This window comes from Eretmochelys imbricata, chromosome 5 (genome assembly GCF_965152235.1).
Source record: "Eretmochelys imbricata isolate rEreImb1 chromosome 5, rEreImb1.hap1, whole genome shotgun sequence".
NCBI classification, from domain to species: Eukaryota; Metazoa; Chordata; order Testudines; family Cheloniidae; genus Eretmochelys; species Eretmochelys imbricata.
This window is the reverse complement of record NC_135576.1, coordinates 132,507,705-132,523,930: the sequence shown is the minus strand read 5'-3', so window position 1 is coordinate 132,523,930 and position 16,226 is coordinate 132,507,705. Positions and strand designations below refer to the sequence as shown.

General features: G+C 43.6%; 1 protein-coding gene across 1 annotated transcript in view; it reads right to left on the bottom strand.

Moving 5' to 3' along the window:
• Positions 1-16,226, bottom strand: part of TMEM38B (transmembrane protein 38B) — a 55,382-nt gene that overhangs the window by 25,578 nt on the left and 13,578 nt on the right. Inside the window, exon 2 of the mRNA XM_077817937.1 lies at positions 5,141-5,297. Within this exon, the coding sequence (XP_077674063.1) occupies positions 5,141-5,297 (157 nt within the window). The remainder of the gene's footprint in view (positions 1-5,140; positions 5,298-16,226) is intronic.

The following is a 16,226-nucleotide window of genomic DNA, read 5'->3' as shown; positions in this document are numbered from 1 at the left end:
TACAACACTCCTGCTAATACATCCCAGAATGATGTTCGCTTTTTTTTGGGGGGGGGGGGGGGGGGGCGCAACAGTGTTCACCGTTGACTAATATCTAGCTTGTGGTCCGCTATGACCCCCAGATCCCTTTCCGCAGTACTCCTTCGTAGGCAGTTATTTCCCATTTTGTATGTGTGCAACTGATTGCTCCTTCCTAAGTGGAGTTCTTTGCAACTGTCCTTATTGAATTTCATCCTATTTCCTTCATATCACTTCTCCAGTTTGTCCAGGTCACTTTGAGTTATAATCCTATTCGCCAAAGCACTTGCAACCCTTCCCAGCTTGGTATCATCCACAAAACTTTGTAAGTGTTCTCTCTATGCTATTATTGAAATCATTGAAGAAGATATTAAACAGAACCGGACCCAGAACTGGTCCCTGTGGGACCTCACTTGATATGCCCTTCCAGCTTGACTGTGAACATCTGATAACTACTCTCTGTGAATGGTTTTCCAACCAGTTATGCACCCGCTTTATAGTAATTTCGCCTCGGTTGTATTTCCCAATTTGTTTATGCGAAGGTCATGTGAGACAGTATCTAAAGACTTACTAAAGTCAAGATATCACAAATACCACTTCCCTCATCCACAAAGCTTGTTATCCTGTAAAAGAAAACTATTAGGTTGGTTTGCAATAATTTGTTCTTGACAAATCCATGCTGCCGGTTACTTATCACTCTATTATCTTCTAGCTGTCTGCAAAGTGATTGCTTAATTATTTACTCCATTATCTTTCTGGGTAAAGAAGTTCATCTGACTGGTCTGTAATTCCTCAGGTTGTTCTTATTTCCTGTATTTGCCCTTTTCCAGTCCTCTGGAATCTCTCCTGTCTTCCGTAACTTTTCAAAGATAAATCGCTAATGGCTCAAATATCTCCTCAGTCAGCTCCTTGAGTATTCTAGGATGTATTTCATCAGGCTCTGGTGACTTGAACACATCTAACTTGTCTAAGTAATTTTTAACTTGTTCTTTCCCTATTTTAGCCTCCTGATGATACCTCATTTTCACTGGTTTCAGAGTAACAGCCGTGTTAGTCTGTATTCGCAAAAAGAAAAGGAGTACTTGTGGCACCTTAGAGACTAACCAATTTATTTGAGCATGAGCTTTCGTGAGCTACAGCTCACTTCATCAGATGCATACCGTGGAAACTGCAGCAGACTTTATATATACACAGAGAATATGAAACAATACCTCCTCCCACCCCACTGTCCTGCTGGTAATAGCTTATCTAAAGTAATCTTCAGGTTAGGCCATTTCCAGCACAAATCCAGGTTTTCTCACCCTCCACCCCCCCACACAAATTCACTCTCCTGCTGGTGATAGCCCATCCAAAGTGACAACTCTTTACACAATGTGCATGATAATCAAGTTAGGCCATTTCCTGCACATTTTCACTGGCATTCACAATGTTAGATGTCCAATCGCTAACCAACCTTTTTGGTGAAAAAAACAAAAATGTCATTTAGCACTTCTGCCATTTCCACATTTTCTGTTTCCCTTCTCATTGAGTAATGGGCCTGCTCTGTCCTTGGTTTTCCTCTTGCTTTTAATGTATTGTACAATGATTTCTTGTTATCCTTTATGTCTCTAGCTTGTTTAATCTCATTTTGTGCCTTGGCCTTTCTAATTTTGTCCCTACATACTTGCATTATTTGTTTTTATTCTGATTTTGTAATTTGACCTTGTTTCCACTTTTTGTAGGACTCTTTTTGAGTTTCAGATCATTGAAGATCTCCTGGCTAAGCCAGGGTGGTCTCTTGCCAGACTTCCTGTCTTTCTACGCAGTGAGACATTGCTAAGGGCACAAGAGCAAACTGTCTCTCTGAAAAGGGCCAACTCTCTCAAACTGTTTTCCCCTTGAACTTGCTTCCCATGCAATCTTAACTACCAACTCCGAGTTTGCAAAAGTCTGCCTTCTTGAAATCCATTATCTTTATTGTGCTGTTTTCCCTCCTACCATTCCTTAGAATCATGAAGTCTACCATTTCATAATCTGCTAAACTGCCTTCCACTTTCAAATTCTCAACCAGTTCCTCCCTATTTGTCAAAATCAAATCTAGAACAATCTCTCCCCTTGTTGCTTTCTCCATCTTCTGAAATAAAAAGTTACCTCCAATACATTCCAAGAACTTGGACAATCTGTGCCCTGCTGTATTATGTTCCCAACAGATGTCTGGGTAGTTGAAGTCCCCCATCACCACCAAGTCCTGTGCTTTGGATGATTTTGTTAGTTGTTTTTAAAAAGCCTCATTTACCACAAGTAGGTATATGGGACAAAGTTTCACTACATCGTATGGTAATTAAAGAAAGCCAAGGGTAAACAAAACAAAAAAGTCTCAGAAGCCAACACAAACCCCATTAAATTGATTCCAAGGGTCATCTGGCTCTTTGGTTGTGAAGTAGCCAGACCATGTTAATTAAATCAGACTCTAAATAGTCACAAGTTTTTCAAGTTCTCCAGAAAATAGGATTAGGATTTAAATTTTTGCTGTCCAGTAGCAGTTTATCATTTCCATATACAAATATTGTGCTTTCCAAGTTTTGTTTAAAAAAAATACATTTAGAAAGTGCACTTTTCTTAAAGGTTTCAGAGGGGTAGCCATGTTATTCTGTATCAGCAAAAACTAGGAGTCCTTGTGGCACCTTGAAGACTAAAAATGTATTTGGGCATAAGCTTTCATGGGCTAAAACCCACTTCATCAGATGCATGGAGTGAAAAATACAGTAAGCAGAACATATATTATAGCACATGAAAAGATGGGAGTTGCCTTACCAACTGGGGGGTGGGGGGGGTGGGGAGGGGGGTCAGTGCCATTTAAAGTAACTAGTGCCATTTTATAATTTGTGAAAGGTTCCAATCCATTTCTTGTTCCAAAGTTTAAATGAAACTTGCATTAGACCCCCAGAAGATTAAGTGTATTTTGCTGATGATTGTCTGCAATGTCAACTACACCTCTACCCAGATATAACGCGACCCGATATAACGCAGGTTCGCGTGCAACGCAGTAAAGCTCCGACATGCTGCTCTGAGCAGCGTGTTAAGGGTGCCGGGCCGGGGGAGTTGGGTAAGGGGCAGAGGGTCTCGGGGGCAGTCAGGGGCTCTCCTCCACTCCCGGTCTGGGAGGCAGGAACTGTGGGGGGCACTTTTGGGGGCCCCGCAGTCCCAGACTGGCCCAGGGGATTAGCAGGGGGCCGGGAGCAGCCCGCTCCGCTTCCCTCAGCCCAGCCCCAGCTATGTTGCTTGGGGGAGGGGGCTTGGGAGAAGGGATCCCCCCCTGCACTCACCGGCAGAAGCAGAGTAGCCTGGCCCCAGCCCTCTCCACTCCACCAGCTCCCAGCCACAGTGCTCCGCTTCCCGCCGCCGGTGAGTACAGGGGGCGTCCTTTCCCCAACCCCCGCACTCACTAGCGGTGGGAAGCGGAGCACCGCTGATGGGAGGTAGCAGGGTGAAGCAGGCTGGGGCCATGTTGCTCTGCTTCCCGCCACTGCCGGTGAGTGCCTGTCAGGGGGAAGGGGTGTGGATAGGGATCGGAGCAGTCAGGGGACAGGGAGCAGGGGGTTGAGTAGGGGGTCTCTGGAGGGGGCGGTCAGGGAACAAGGAACGGGGGGGGGGGGGGAGCAAGTTCGATATAACACTGTCTCACCTATAACGCGGTGAGATATTTTTGTCTCCTGAGGACCGAGTTATATTGGGGTAGAGGTTTTTAAGGAACAGAAATTGATGCTATAAGTTAAGGTTTAGCTTTTGCAAAAATCCAAACAAGTAAAAGGATACTTTTTTTTTTCTTTCTTGAAAGTGGTCCAGTAAGGTCTGCATTCCTCAGCAACAAAATGGTTCAAACCCCATATCTGATAATGATGCATCTCACAGCAATTTAGATATACAATATAGGTTAACTATTGGAAAACTGAGGAATCAGGTTCTGAACTGAAATACTAAAGAAGAATACATCCTCTGCTCTCCCCACTCTACTGGAACTCTGCCTTCCTCCCAGCAGCCACTCTTTGGGTATACCACAAATAAAAGGTACGTTCTTAACTTTGGTTAGCTAACTCTCATTAATGAACTTGGGTTAAAATAGCAGTAAGACACAGCAACTCTGCTTTTAACTTGAGTTAGCAGCTTAAATTCAACCCCAGACTTCCCTATAGGCTTTAATTTGAGCTGTTAACCAAATTAAAACCTAATTTGCCATGTCTTCAATGCTATTTTAATCCGAGCAAGCTAACCTGAGTTAATACTTTTTTGCAGCATTGACAGACCCTTAGGAACAAAACAAGATCTCCTTCACCCTTCAATCCCAAGCTCTGGAACCTAACCCTTTCCCACAGCAAGCCAATTCACAGCCTCTTTCTTATCTGCCTTCCCATTAAACTTGCTGCCGATGTCCATGTAAATTTTTCCTCACCTTCGTTCCCAAAATGACTCACGTCTCTTGTTAGTTTCATAAAGTCAAGCTGGGATCTGGCAGTAAACAAAGCAGATCACTGCCAGGACGCACAAGCTGAAGGAGCGGGGATGAAATCAGTCCCAGCAAACCCTACTTTCTAGCAGCAGAAAAACACCTACCTCTTGGTTTAATCTGGATGTCCAATAGCTCCCTCAAAATCCTTTAAACATAGACAGGCCTCATGTCTCATCTTTCTAGAAATTAACTTACTTCTTAAAAGTAATGATAAGAAACACTGCTTTGGACAAACTTACCCCTCTAGTTTCTTTACAAAACTTTGAAGAGACTGACTTATCCACTGACCCACTTGCCAATAATAAATAGAAAACGCCTAAGTCAAATGAATGGCCCTACATGAGAGGGCCTTCCAAAAAGACAGAGAAAGAAAGATAATCTTGCCCCCTCAAGAGAGGCAAGACGCTTCCATTAATTCCAATCAGCGTGAACTCTGAAGCCTCTCTGACTGTGTCCACAGCAGGGATTTTGTACCTAGGGAGGATTTTTGCTACCGTTACCACACTGTCGCTTACTATTGGTGGCGCTCCAGCAGTTGCGTAGACACGACACTTTGTAAGTGTGCACACAATACAAGTATGATTTTACTAATACTAAAAACAAATGTACTTATTTTATACTCGTGTGCATGCTTACCAGACTGAAGATGCCAGGAAGACATTAGTGCTGTTTGCAAGGAACCCTACAGGAGGCTCTGCAAGCATCAAGGAAGACAGAACAGACCCACCAAAGCAGTAAAGCATTGCACTAAACCAACATGCAATCGGACTCTGGCGTGACACTTCCACTGCTCCTGAAATAAAACAAAGTAAAAAGGCAACCTGAAAATGACATTTGTAAAAGACAAGTAAGAAGGTATCAAACATACCAAATTTTAAAACTTTTTTAAAATATCAGTAACATTCAAATAATTTTGACACGGGCTTGGTTTGTTTGATAAGCTTATACATCATTGAAGATAAGCACTGAATAGCAGGTAATATTATGAACGATGCTGCAAAATTCTACACATCAATCCCCTCCAAAAGGCAAACCTGCTAAGGAAAGATCAGGAAAAGAGAAACACCTGTGCATGAGACCTTGATTGTCAAAATATTGCTATGAAATCTACCAGCAATAACAAAGCTCTGTACTGTACTCAGCAGTGCCTTTCACAAGAAGATCCCAAAGCACTTTACAAGGGGTAGTATCTTCACCGTGCAAATGAAACAGAAAGTTGAGACACTTACAGTAACACTGGACTGACCTAGTATATTAAGTCCTGTGATCCATCTCGCCTGATATCTAGTCTTTCAGTGGCTAGTAACAGATGTTTCAGGGAAAGGTGAAAGAAAAGTTAACCCTTAAAAATATTTACCCTATTTAACATTACTCTGGATGTTACTATTCATTTTAATAGCTAATCCTTGGCTTCACAAGCATCTTGCATCCACAAGTTCCATAGGTTAATTCGATGTTGCATAAAAGGGGTTTAGTCAGTTTAAAATCTTTCAAAGCCTTTTGTGTGTCCCCTTATTCTATTATAATGGATAAAAATGACTGCCCTTTTATACATCATTTATTCTTTTATATCTGATATCCTCGCATTCATCTCGTCTATGAACTATATACTTTAAAACTGAGAAACCTTGCAATGCCTCTAATCATTGTCATTCCTGCCTCTCCCCCCCAGACCCTTTGTATTTCTGATATATCTAGAGCTGGCCAAATTTTCCAAAGTTATATTTTGATGACATTTCAAATCTTGACACGGGTTTTGCATTTTCAACCAGTTCTAATTATATACTTTTTAAAATGAGGTGACCAGAACTGAACAATACACACCAGTAATTTATATAATTGGATCTGAATATTTTCAATATATACTATAATCACTTAATACAACCTAACATTGCCTGTTTTTCTGCCTCCTGCTGAGCATGGTGCAGATGTTTTCACTGGACTATTCACAGTGACAAAGATCTTTTTTCACGAGTAGCTAGAGCTCATTTAGAGCTTATTACTGAGATTAGTTCAAATTATTACTTTCAACATGAACCACCCTGCACTTAACTACACTGAATATCATTTGGCATCATGTCACCAAATTGCCTAGGTAAAATAGGCCATTCATTAATTCCTCATTGAATTCTTGTCACGACTAAACTAAATAACTTTATGCCTCCTTTTATGATGACCTAGATTGGTTCTACGAGCAGCTTCAATGGAAACAAAATTAAACTTAATTTGCCCTCTTGCCAGGTCAAACATAAAAAGGTCTGATATGTCTTCAAACCTCACAGAGCCAGACATACTAGTTTAATCCAGACATCATAAAAGCAATTAGGAACCTCTTATGATGACTGCATACATTTCTTTAGTGGCTAAGATGACATTTGCAAGCAAATGTAACATTCCTGCACAACACGGTCTACTAAAGGGAGATACCACAACCACCACCATGGTTGCTTCACAGATATAGTTCACTGTCATAATTCAAAGCCATGAGCAGCATCCTTTATGCGCCCTGAAGACAATGGGTGTATGACAAGACAAAAAAGTTACCCAGCACCAAAGTGCAAGGCAGATCTTGAAGCATCAAGAATGCCTGCTGAAACAAGACACTAAGGCCTGGACTACAGTATGTGGAATTAGCCGAGTTACCTCTAAATAAAACTGGTTCCGTCCACACGACCAAACCAGCCTCCAGGGGCTATCCCAGAATGCTCCCTTGTGACCGCTCTGGACAATGCTCTGAACGCCGACGCACTAGCCAGGTAGGCAGTAAAAGCCCCGGGAACTTTTGAATTTCCTGTTTGGTCACCATCAGCACAGGTGACCATCAGCACAGTCCACCATCACAGGCAACCATGCAGTCCCGGATTTGCGGACGAGCTCCAGCATGGTCCGAACAGGAGGTACTGGATCTCACTGCATGTTGGGGAGATGTATCCGTTATGGCAGACTACGCTCTGAAAAAAGGAACGCAACTACATATGCTAAAATCTCCAGGGCCATGACAGAAAGAGGCTACTCCAGGGACACAGAACAGTGTCGTACATCAATCAAGGAGCTCAGGCAAGCATACCAAAAAGCCAGGGAGGCGAACGGGGGCTCTGGGTCACAGCCCCATACATGCCGCTTCTACCAAGAGCTGCAAGCAATTACGGGGCGGGTGGGGGGGGTGACAACACCACTACCCCACCATTGTCCCGTGGACACTTGCAAGGGGGTGGGGGGGAGGAGAGCAGCACGGAGCGAGGAGGGTGAGTTTTTGGAGGACGAAGAGGAAGAGGACAACAACAGTGCACAGACGGCAAGTGGAGAATCAGTTCTGCCCCCTAGCTAGGAACTATTCTTAACGCTGGAGCCAATAGCCTCCCCCTACTCCCAAAGCGTGCTCCTGGACCATGACCCTGGAGAAGGCACTTCTGGTGAGTGAGAGCTTGATCAGAGCCATGCAGTGGGGGGAAACCCAGCCATGCTGGGCTGTTCACGTTTAGTTTACAGGGCTCATCCCTGCTCAGACCGTCATCAGAGCCGCGCAGTGGGGGGGTGGGGGGGCAGGGTGTTGTGTGAAGCAATCTTCCCAGAGAGCCCACGGGCTGCCTGCAAGCTGAATTCTGTTGCCTGGCCGCTGCCTGCAAGCTGAATTCTGTTGCCTGGCGCATGTGATGGCTTACTCACACCAAAGTGGTAGGCATTTCAGTATAGGAGGCAAAATGAGACCTTGTACAGAAAGAATATGTGCTGTGTACTATGAATTGCCTGTTTCACTGAGAAACAGTGTCCCCTTTGTTCTCTAATATGTATCTTTTAAAATACTACTCTCCCTTTTTCTCCTCCTGCAGCAGGTGCAAATGTTTCAATGCGGCCCCTATCCACTCCGTCCCAGGGGCTGGTCCAGATTAGAAGGCGGAAAAAATGAACTTCGGAGAACATGTTTGCTGGGCTCATGCAGTCCTCCTGCACTGATAGGGCCCAGTTGAATGCGTGGAGGCAAACAATTGCGGAGTCACTTAAAGCGTTACATGAATACGAAGACAGGAGGGACGCATGCGATGAGAGCAGGCAGGATGCTATGGTCAAGCTCATGCGGGAACAAACTGACATGCTCCGCCGTATGGTGGATCTAATGCAGGAAAGGCAGCAAGACCACAGACAGCCCTGCAGCCCCTGAATAACCACCCTTCCTCCTCCCCAAGTTCCATAGCCTCCTCACCCAGACGCCCAAGAACATGGTGGGGGCAGGATACGGGGACCCACACAGTCAACCCCAGAGGATTGCACAAGCAGCAGAAAGCTGGCATATCCTAAATTTTGATTTGGTTTCTGGACTTGTCCTTCCCTCCTCCTCCACCCCCCTAAACCAATACTCCCCCTCCCCCATCTAGCTTCTGATTTCTCTCAATGTTTCATGCAACAAATAATAAAGAATGGTTTTTAAACAATTGTGACTTTATTTCCTTTATATATATATATATGCGGGTAACTAAGAGAAACAAACAACTCTCACACCGTACCCTGGCCAGTCATGAAACTGGCTTTCAAAGCTTCTCTGATGTGCAGCACGCCCTGCTGCGCTCTTCTAATCACCCTGTTGTCTGGCTAGCTGTTGCGCGTTGCAAGCTTCCACAGGGCTATGGCCATTTGCTTCTCAACTGTGAGGGCTGCTCTCATTTTAGTGTCTTTGCGCTTCAGGGCAGGGGACAGCAAGTCACTAAGTTCCAGGAAAGTGGCCCTATGCATACGAAAGTTTCTCAGTCACTGGGAATCATCCCATATCTGCAACACCATGTGGTCCCACCAGTCTGCGTTTGTTTCCCGGGCCCAGAATCGGCATTCCACAGCATGAACCTGGCCCAACAGCACCATGATCTCCCAATCGCCGCATGCCGTGCTTCTAGAAACGTCTGTGTTCATGTCCTCATCAGTATAGTAATGGCGCTGTCGTTGATTCCTCGCCCGGTTTTGCAGGTACTGCACATACTGCTGGATAATGCGCAAGGTATTTACAATGGTCAAAACTGCAGCAGAGCTCTGATCGGGCTCCATGGCTATGGCGTCTGCACGGGTAATCCTGGAAAAAGGGCGTGAAATGTAGGAGAGCAGAGTGGCAGCAGAAGCTGTGCTGTTCGGTTCACAGTAGCCAAACAACGGCTGAAAAGGGTTGTCTTGTGTGGCTTTCATGGAGGTGGGAGCCCAGGACAGACAACATGGAGAAGCTCGGAAGCGTGGCAATAGCGGGAGAGCAGAGTTGGTGACAGAAGCTGTGCTGCTCGGCTCACGATGGCCGAGCACAGCTGAGTTGGAGAGGTGGACTCATAGTAGCAGGAGAGCAGCGGTGCACCATCTGCTGAAAGCAGTATGGTGTCTGCATGCCAAAAAGGTGCAAAACGATTGTCTGCCGTAGCTTTCTGACGACACACACCCAGAAACACCCGCAAGAATGATTTTGCCCCATCATGCACTGGGAGCTTAACCCAGAATTTCAATGGGCGGCGGGGACTGCAGGAACTGTGGGATAGCTACCCACAGTGCACCGCTCTGACATTCAATGCTAGCCTTGGTACTCTGGACGCAATCTGCTGAATTCACGTGCTTTAGTGGGGACACAGAAGACCGAATGTATAAAATAGCTTCCAAAAATTCGAATAGAATAATTTCTAAATAATTTCGTACTGTAGACGTACTCCAAAGCACATTAACTTAGGTGTTGATACCCTTATAAAATAGTCTCCCAACCTCTCTTCCAGAAGCTGAAATATTCAGGGACCAGTAATCTGGTAACATCAACATTTTAATGACTGCATACCATCATTTCCCTCTCCTGATACTTCCCAAACTACTGAAGTAATGGAGTTTTTCTTCCAGATCCTGGAATGCCGGACATCCGAGTGGTGCAGGCTTAAGAGAGGCTTTCCTAATAAAGGAATCCTTAATCTACTGAAGTTAGTTCTGGTGGTCCCATCTCAAAAAAGATGCAGCATATTATAATTGGAAAAAGTACAGAGAAGGGCAACAAAAATTATTAAGGGTATGGAACAGCTTCCACATGAGGAGAGATTAATAAGACTAGGACTTTTCAGCTTGGAAGAGAGATGACTAAGGGGAGATTTTATAGACCTCTATCACTCATGAATGGTGTGGAGAAAGTAGATAAGGAAGTATTATTTACTCCTTCACATAACACAAGAACCAGGAGTCAGCCAATGAAATTAATAGGCAGCAGGTTTATAACAAACAAAAGGAAACACTGCTTCACACAACATATGGTCACCTTGTGGAACTCGTTGCAGGGGATGTTGTAAAGGCCAGAACTATACCAGGGTTTGAAAAAGAATAAGTTCATGGAGGATAGGTCCATCAATGGGTATTAGCCACGCTGGCAGGGCTGCAACCCCATGCTCTAGGTGTCCCTAGACTCTGACTGCAGAAGCTGAGAATGGACAACAGGAGATGGATCACTCAGTGTTTGCCTGTTCTGTTCATTCCCTCTGAAGCACCTGGCACTTGCCACTGTCAGAAGACAGGATACTGAGCTAGATGGATCATTGGTCTGATCCAGTATGGTGGTTCTTCTGTTCTTAAAGTCTGCCACTTCCAAAGCATAAAACAGCATGTGAAACCTATTTTGCTCCCATAAGCCCCACTAAATTCACAGCCTCTAGCTCAAGTAAACCCTAGAAAGCATTCACCAATCTCCCCCCATTCTCACAAACACAGAGCTAGTGTCTGCCAAGTCTACACACATATAGTTAACACCAAATCACTCTTCCCAACCAGTTGTCTGCCTGCAGCCTATATAGATGCACAACGGGTGACAGACCACCAGCTAGCTATATCACTTTCAAGACAGCATGAACTGCAATGAGAAACTGACAGAGATGCACTTTTAGTTGCTGATCCTACAGACATCCCGAAGCAAAATAAGCAGCAGGGAGAGGGAGAAAAAAAATGCAAAGTGGAAAAGACAAAAAGGTTGCAGAGAAGAAAAAACATGCGACAAGACAAAGCAGAAAGATCAGCTGCAGTGACAGGTGTTCACACTTCAACAATGAAAGTGATCTGATAAACACAACCTACCATACAACAGTTTGTTCAGAACGGCATCTAACCTAAAAGTACATTTGGAATAAAGGAGGCCTGGAGAGGGAAAAATGATAGCTACATTCAACAGAAAAAGAAGCAGCGATGGAATCCTCTCCACCCTACTACATAATTTTGCACTTTCGAAGCCATTTACTCCCAAACTTTCCTAAAACCCTGAGGGAAACAAAGCTTCATTTGTATAGGAGACTACAGAACAGTCTGTCTGAACTAGTATTTCTTGTACTGTTAGAATTCATGGCATGCACTAGAAATCATGGAGGAATTCCTCAAGGGCTTCTTTTCCATGGATCTAGATGATGAAGATGTCATCAATGTAGTGACGCTCCTACTCTACTTGCGCTACATTGATGACATCTTCATCATCTGGACCCATGGAAAAGAAGCCCTTGAGGAATTCCACCATGATTTCAACAATTTCCACCCCACCATCAACCTCAGCCTGGACCAGTCCACACAAGAGATCCACTTCCTGGACACTACAGTGCTAATAAGTGATGGCCACATAACCACCACCCTATACTGGAAACCTACTGACCGCTATACTTATCTACATGCCTTCAGCTTTCATCCAAACCACATCATATGATCCATCACCTACAGCCAAGCTCGAAGATGTGACTGCATTTGCTCCAATCCCTCAGATAAAGACAAACACAATATCGCTATCAAGTGTTCTTAAAACTATAATACCCACCTGCTGAAGTGAAGAAACAGATTGACAGAGCCAGAAGAGTACCCAGAAGTCACCTACTACAGGACAGGCCCAACAAAGAAAGTAACAGAACGCCACCAGCCATCACCTTCAGCCCCCAACTCAAACCTCTCCAGCACATCATCAAGGATCTACAACCTATCCTGAAGGACAATCCCTCACTCTCACAGATCTTGGGAGACAGGCCAGTCCTTGCATACAGACAGCCCCCCAAGCCTGAAGCAAATACTCACCAGCAACCACACACCATACAACAAAAACACTAACCCAGGAACCTATCCTTGCAACAAAGCCCGTTGCCAGCTGTGTCCACATATCTATTCAAGGGATAACATTATAGAACCTAATCACATCAGCCACATCATCAGGGGCTCGTTCACCTGCACGCCTACCAATGTGATATATGCCATCATGTGCCAGCAATGCCCCTCTGCCATGTACATTGGCCAAACTGGACAGTCTCTACATAAAAGACTAAATGGACGCAAATCAGACACCAAGAATTATAACATTCAAAAACCAGTTGGAGAACACTTCAACTGCCCTGGACACTCAATTACAGACCTAAAAGTCGCAATTCTTCAACCAAAAAAACTTAAAAAACAGACTCCAACGAGAAACTGCTGAATTGGAATTAATTTGCAAACTGGACACCATTAAATTAGGCTTGAATAAAGACGGAGTGGATGAGTCATTACACAAATTAAAAACTATTTCCCCATGCTAATTTTTCCACTACTGCTACTCACATCTTCTTGTCAACTGTTTGAAATGGGCCATGCTGATTATCAGTACAAACGTTTTTTTTCCTCCTGCTGATAATAGCCCACTTTAATTGATTAGTCTTGTTAGAGTTGGTATGGCAACACCCATTTTTTCAAGTTCTCTGTACATATACATCTTCCTACTGTATTTTCCACTGCATGCATCTGATGAAGTGGGTTTTAGCCCAAGAAAGCTTATGCCCAAATAAATGTATTAGTCTCTAAGATGCCACAAGTACTCCTCATTCTTTTTTCTGAAGACGGCTATACTTGCCCTACATCCTGCACCTAGAAAACATCCACCACGTAAATCTGTGGTCAGTTTTGGAATACTTGCTTTAAACACTGATATTGCCCAGACCATAAATTTGTTTCTCCTTAAAAACAGAGCTCATTTGGTATGAACTCATACCCAAAGCAGGTCTACACATCATATCAAGAGATTCAGCTGATAGAATCATAGACTATTAGGGTTGGAAGAGACCTCAGGAGGTCATCTAGTCCAATCCCCTGCTCAAAGCAGGGACAACACCCACTAAATCACCCCAGCCAGGGCTTTGTCAAGCCAGGCCTTGAAAACCTCTAAGGATGGAGATTCCACCACCTCCCTAGGTAACCCATTCCAATGCTTCACACCACCCTCCTAGTGAAATAGTGTTTCCTACTATCCAACCTAGACTTCCCCCACCGCAACTTGAGACCATTACTTCTTGTTCTGTCATCTGCCACCACTGATAACAGCCTAGCTCCATTCATTTATGGATATTGGATTTACTCTTATTATTGTACTTTTGCTCTATAATGGCTTTGCCTAGTTTTGTATTTAAAAAAAAGGCTTAAATGTATATCAGTAGACAGTGTTGAACTCTTGATTATTAGTCCCAGATTATGAAACAATAAATTACTCTGATTACTACAACTCCTGAGTGAGAGATGGTTCCCAGGTCAATAATCCAGTTCTGACAGCTATATTCTGTATCATAATGGCAGCCAGCCTAAGGACAGTAGTTTGAGAAATACTCCAGATATGGCTACTGGGCTTAATGGAAATTCTTGATATTGCAAGTATGTAACTAACAGGGAAAATGATGAAAGCATCTTTGATTAAAAGGATCAACAAGTGTATGGAGATAAGCACCCTGCATATCTACGGATGTGATAAAATAACTTTTTGATTGCTAGAAAGACTTATGGATTTTTATCAATTCTACTTTGAAGCATTGCCAGCTCACACCTTGGTTTAGTCACATTAGCCCTAAAATGACAAAAACAATCACTCCCATCCTGTCCCATTTTTGTAATCAAGTTAAGGGCATTCATGCACTGCACTCTCTCAGACTGAAATGTTGGGACTACTGCCCCCTATTACACACTAAAGTATTCTCCCCCCCTTTCCTAGTTTGTAGAGAAGGGAGGCAAAAATTTAATCCCACCTTCAGATCCTGAAATCTTCTCTATAGAGATGCATGAGCATTCATGGAGAAAGTTTTAAAATTGCTTTCCATGCAACTATATGTACATAATTTGTCTGCAGGGATATGGGAGACTAACACTGTGTTCTGACATTTTTCAGAGGGTGATCCAACTTAAATGTGTATCTGACTACTGGGGGATGGGAGGGAGAGAGGAAGAAGAGAGTATATTTTTGGGATGGGGAGGAGACTAATCTCACTCTCAGCAAGTCTCAGATGGTCAGGATTCAAACGTACTTTCAAGTTACTATTCAAAACATTGCTTTGCTGAACTGGACAGATGAGATGACTAACGTTACACCCCATATTCTTTATAGAAATATGGCTATGATATGAATATGGCATAACTAAGATATACTTTATGCAAGATGACTCGTGTAAGATATCATTGGAAAGGTTATGATTTACTATGAATATCCAATTTGTATGCATGTATCATTTCTGTATTTAAAGTTAGGAATACTGACTATATAACAATTACAACTGTGTGTACTTGGGGAAACGCCGACCAGACAGTAAGCAATCAGACTTACTGGGCCATTAGAAAAAGACAATGAGTCTTTGAAGATGTGGATCTCCCATCTGCCTGGAGTTCCTTCCTGTGGATACTGCAAATAAATCTGGTTTCACAGTTGCTTTGACACTGCAAGGTCAGGTGATAAGATCACCTGACCAAAATACCACCTTGAACACTGCTGGTGCTTTTCCCCTGTAGAGGGATGGGGATTAAACAAAAGTTTCCCACCTTAGGTAAATCCTTTTTAAGGCTGGCGAGGGGGTTAATCTAGACTCTCCTCCACTGCCTACCCAAGAAGGACTGCTGAAAGTACCTGAAGGGATGAAGGGACAAAGGAACTAACCTGAGGGGAAAGGGAGGGGTGAGTACAGATTGAGAAAGGGGTCCAGTCTGTAAGAAGAAATAACTGGAACTCCAAGCTACAGAAACTCTGCAACTTGCCTAAAATAACATTTAGGGTGAAAAATGATTTCTTGAAACCAGTCTCTATGATCTTAAGCTTAGTATGCATGTTTTCTTATATTTGCTCAGTAATCTGCTTTGTTCTGTTTGTTATCCCTTATAATCACTTAAAATCTGCCTTTTATAGTTAATAAATTTGTTTTGTTTATTAAACCCAGTTTGTGCAATTTTTAACTGGGTGGGGGCAAGAAGTTGTGCATCTCTCTCTTCACATTGAGGGAAACGGGGAATTTTTATGAGCTTGCCCTGTACAGATCTTTCTATACAGCGCAAGACCGTTTTATTTTGGGTTTATTCCCCAAAGGGGGTGTGCATGTGAGTGCTTGGTGAATCCTCTCACAGAGCTCACTTCAGTCTATGTCTGCAGCTGTGTGTGGCCCTAATTGTGTGTGCATGCTGCAAGAGGCCGGAGAGCCTAATTCAACACAACAGAGAGAGGGAATCCAGGCTGGTGGATCAGAAGGGGCTCAGTGAAACCCCAGTACATCAGCTGTCATCCCAGAAAGGGGGTCCAACCCATCCCAATTACCACAACTTCCTTCCACATTTTACCTTTTTAAGTCAGTCTACAATTTCCATTGCAGCTTCTAAATATTTTTGAATTAAAATCAAGTTTTGTTTTTCCCCTTCCTCCTCTTGTAAGCCCTAAACTACATTTGGTAAAGTGAACAGGAGTACTTGTGGCACCTTAGAGACTAACAAA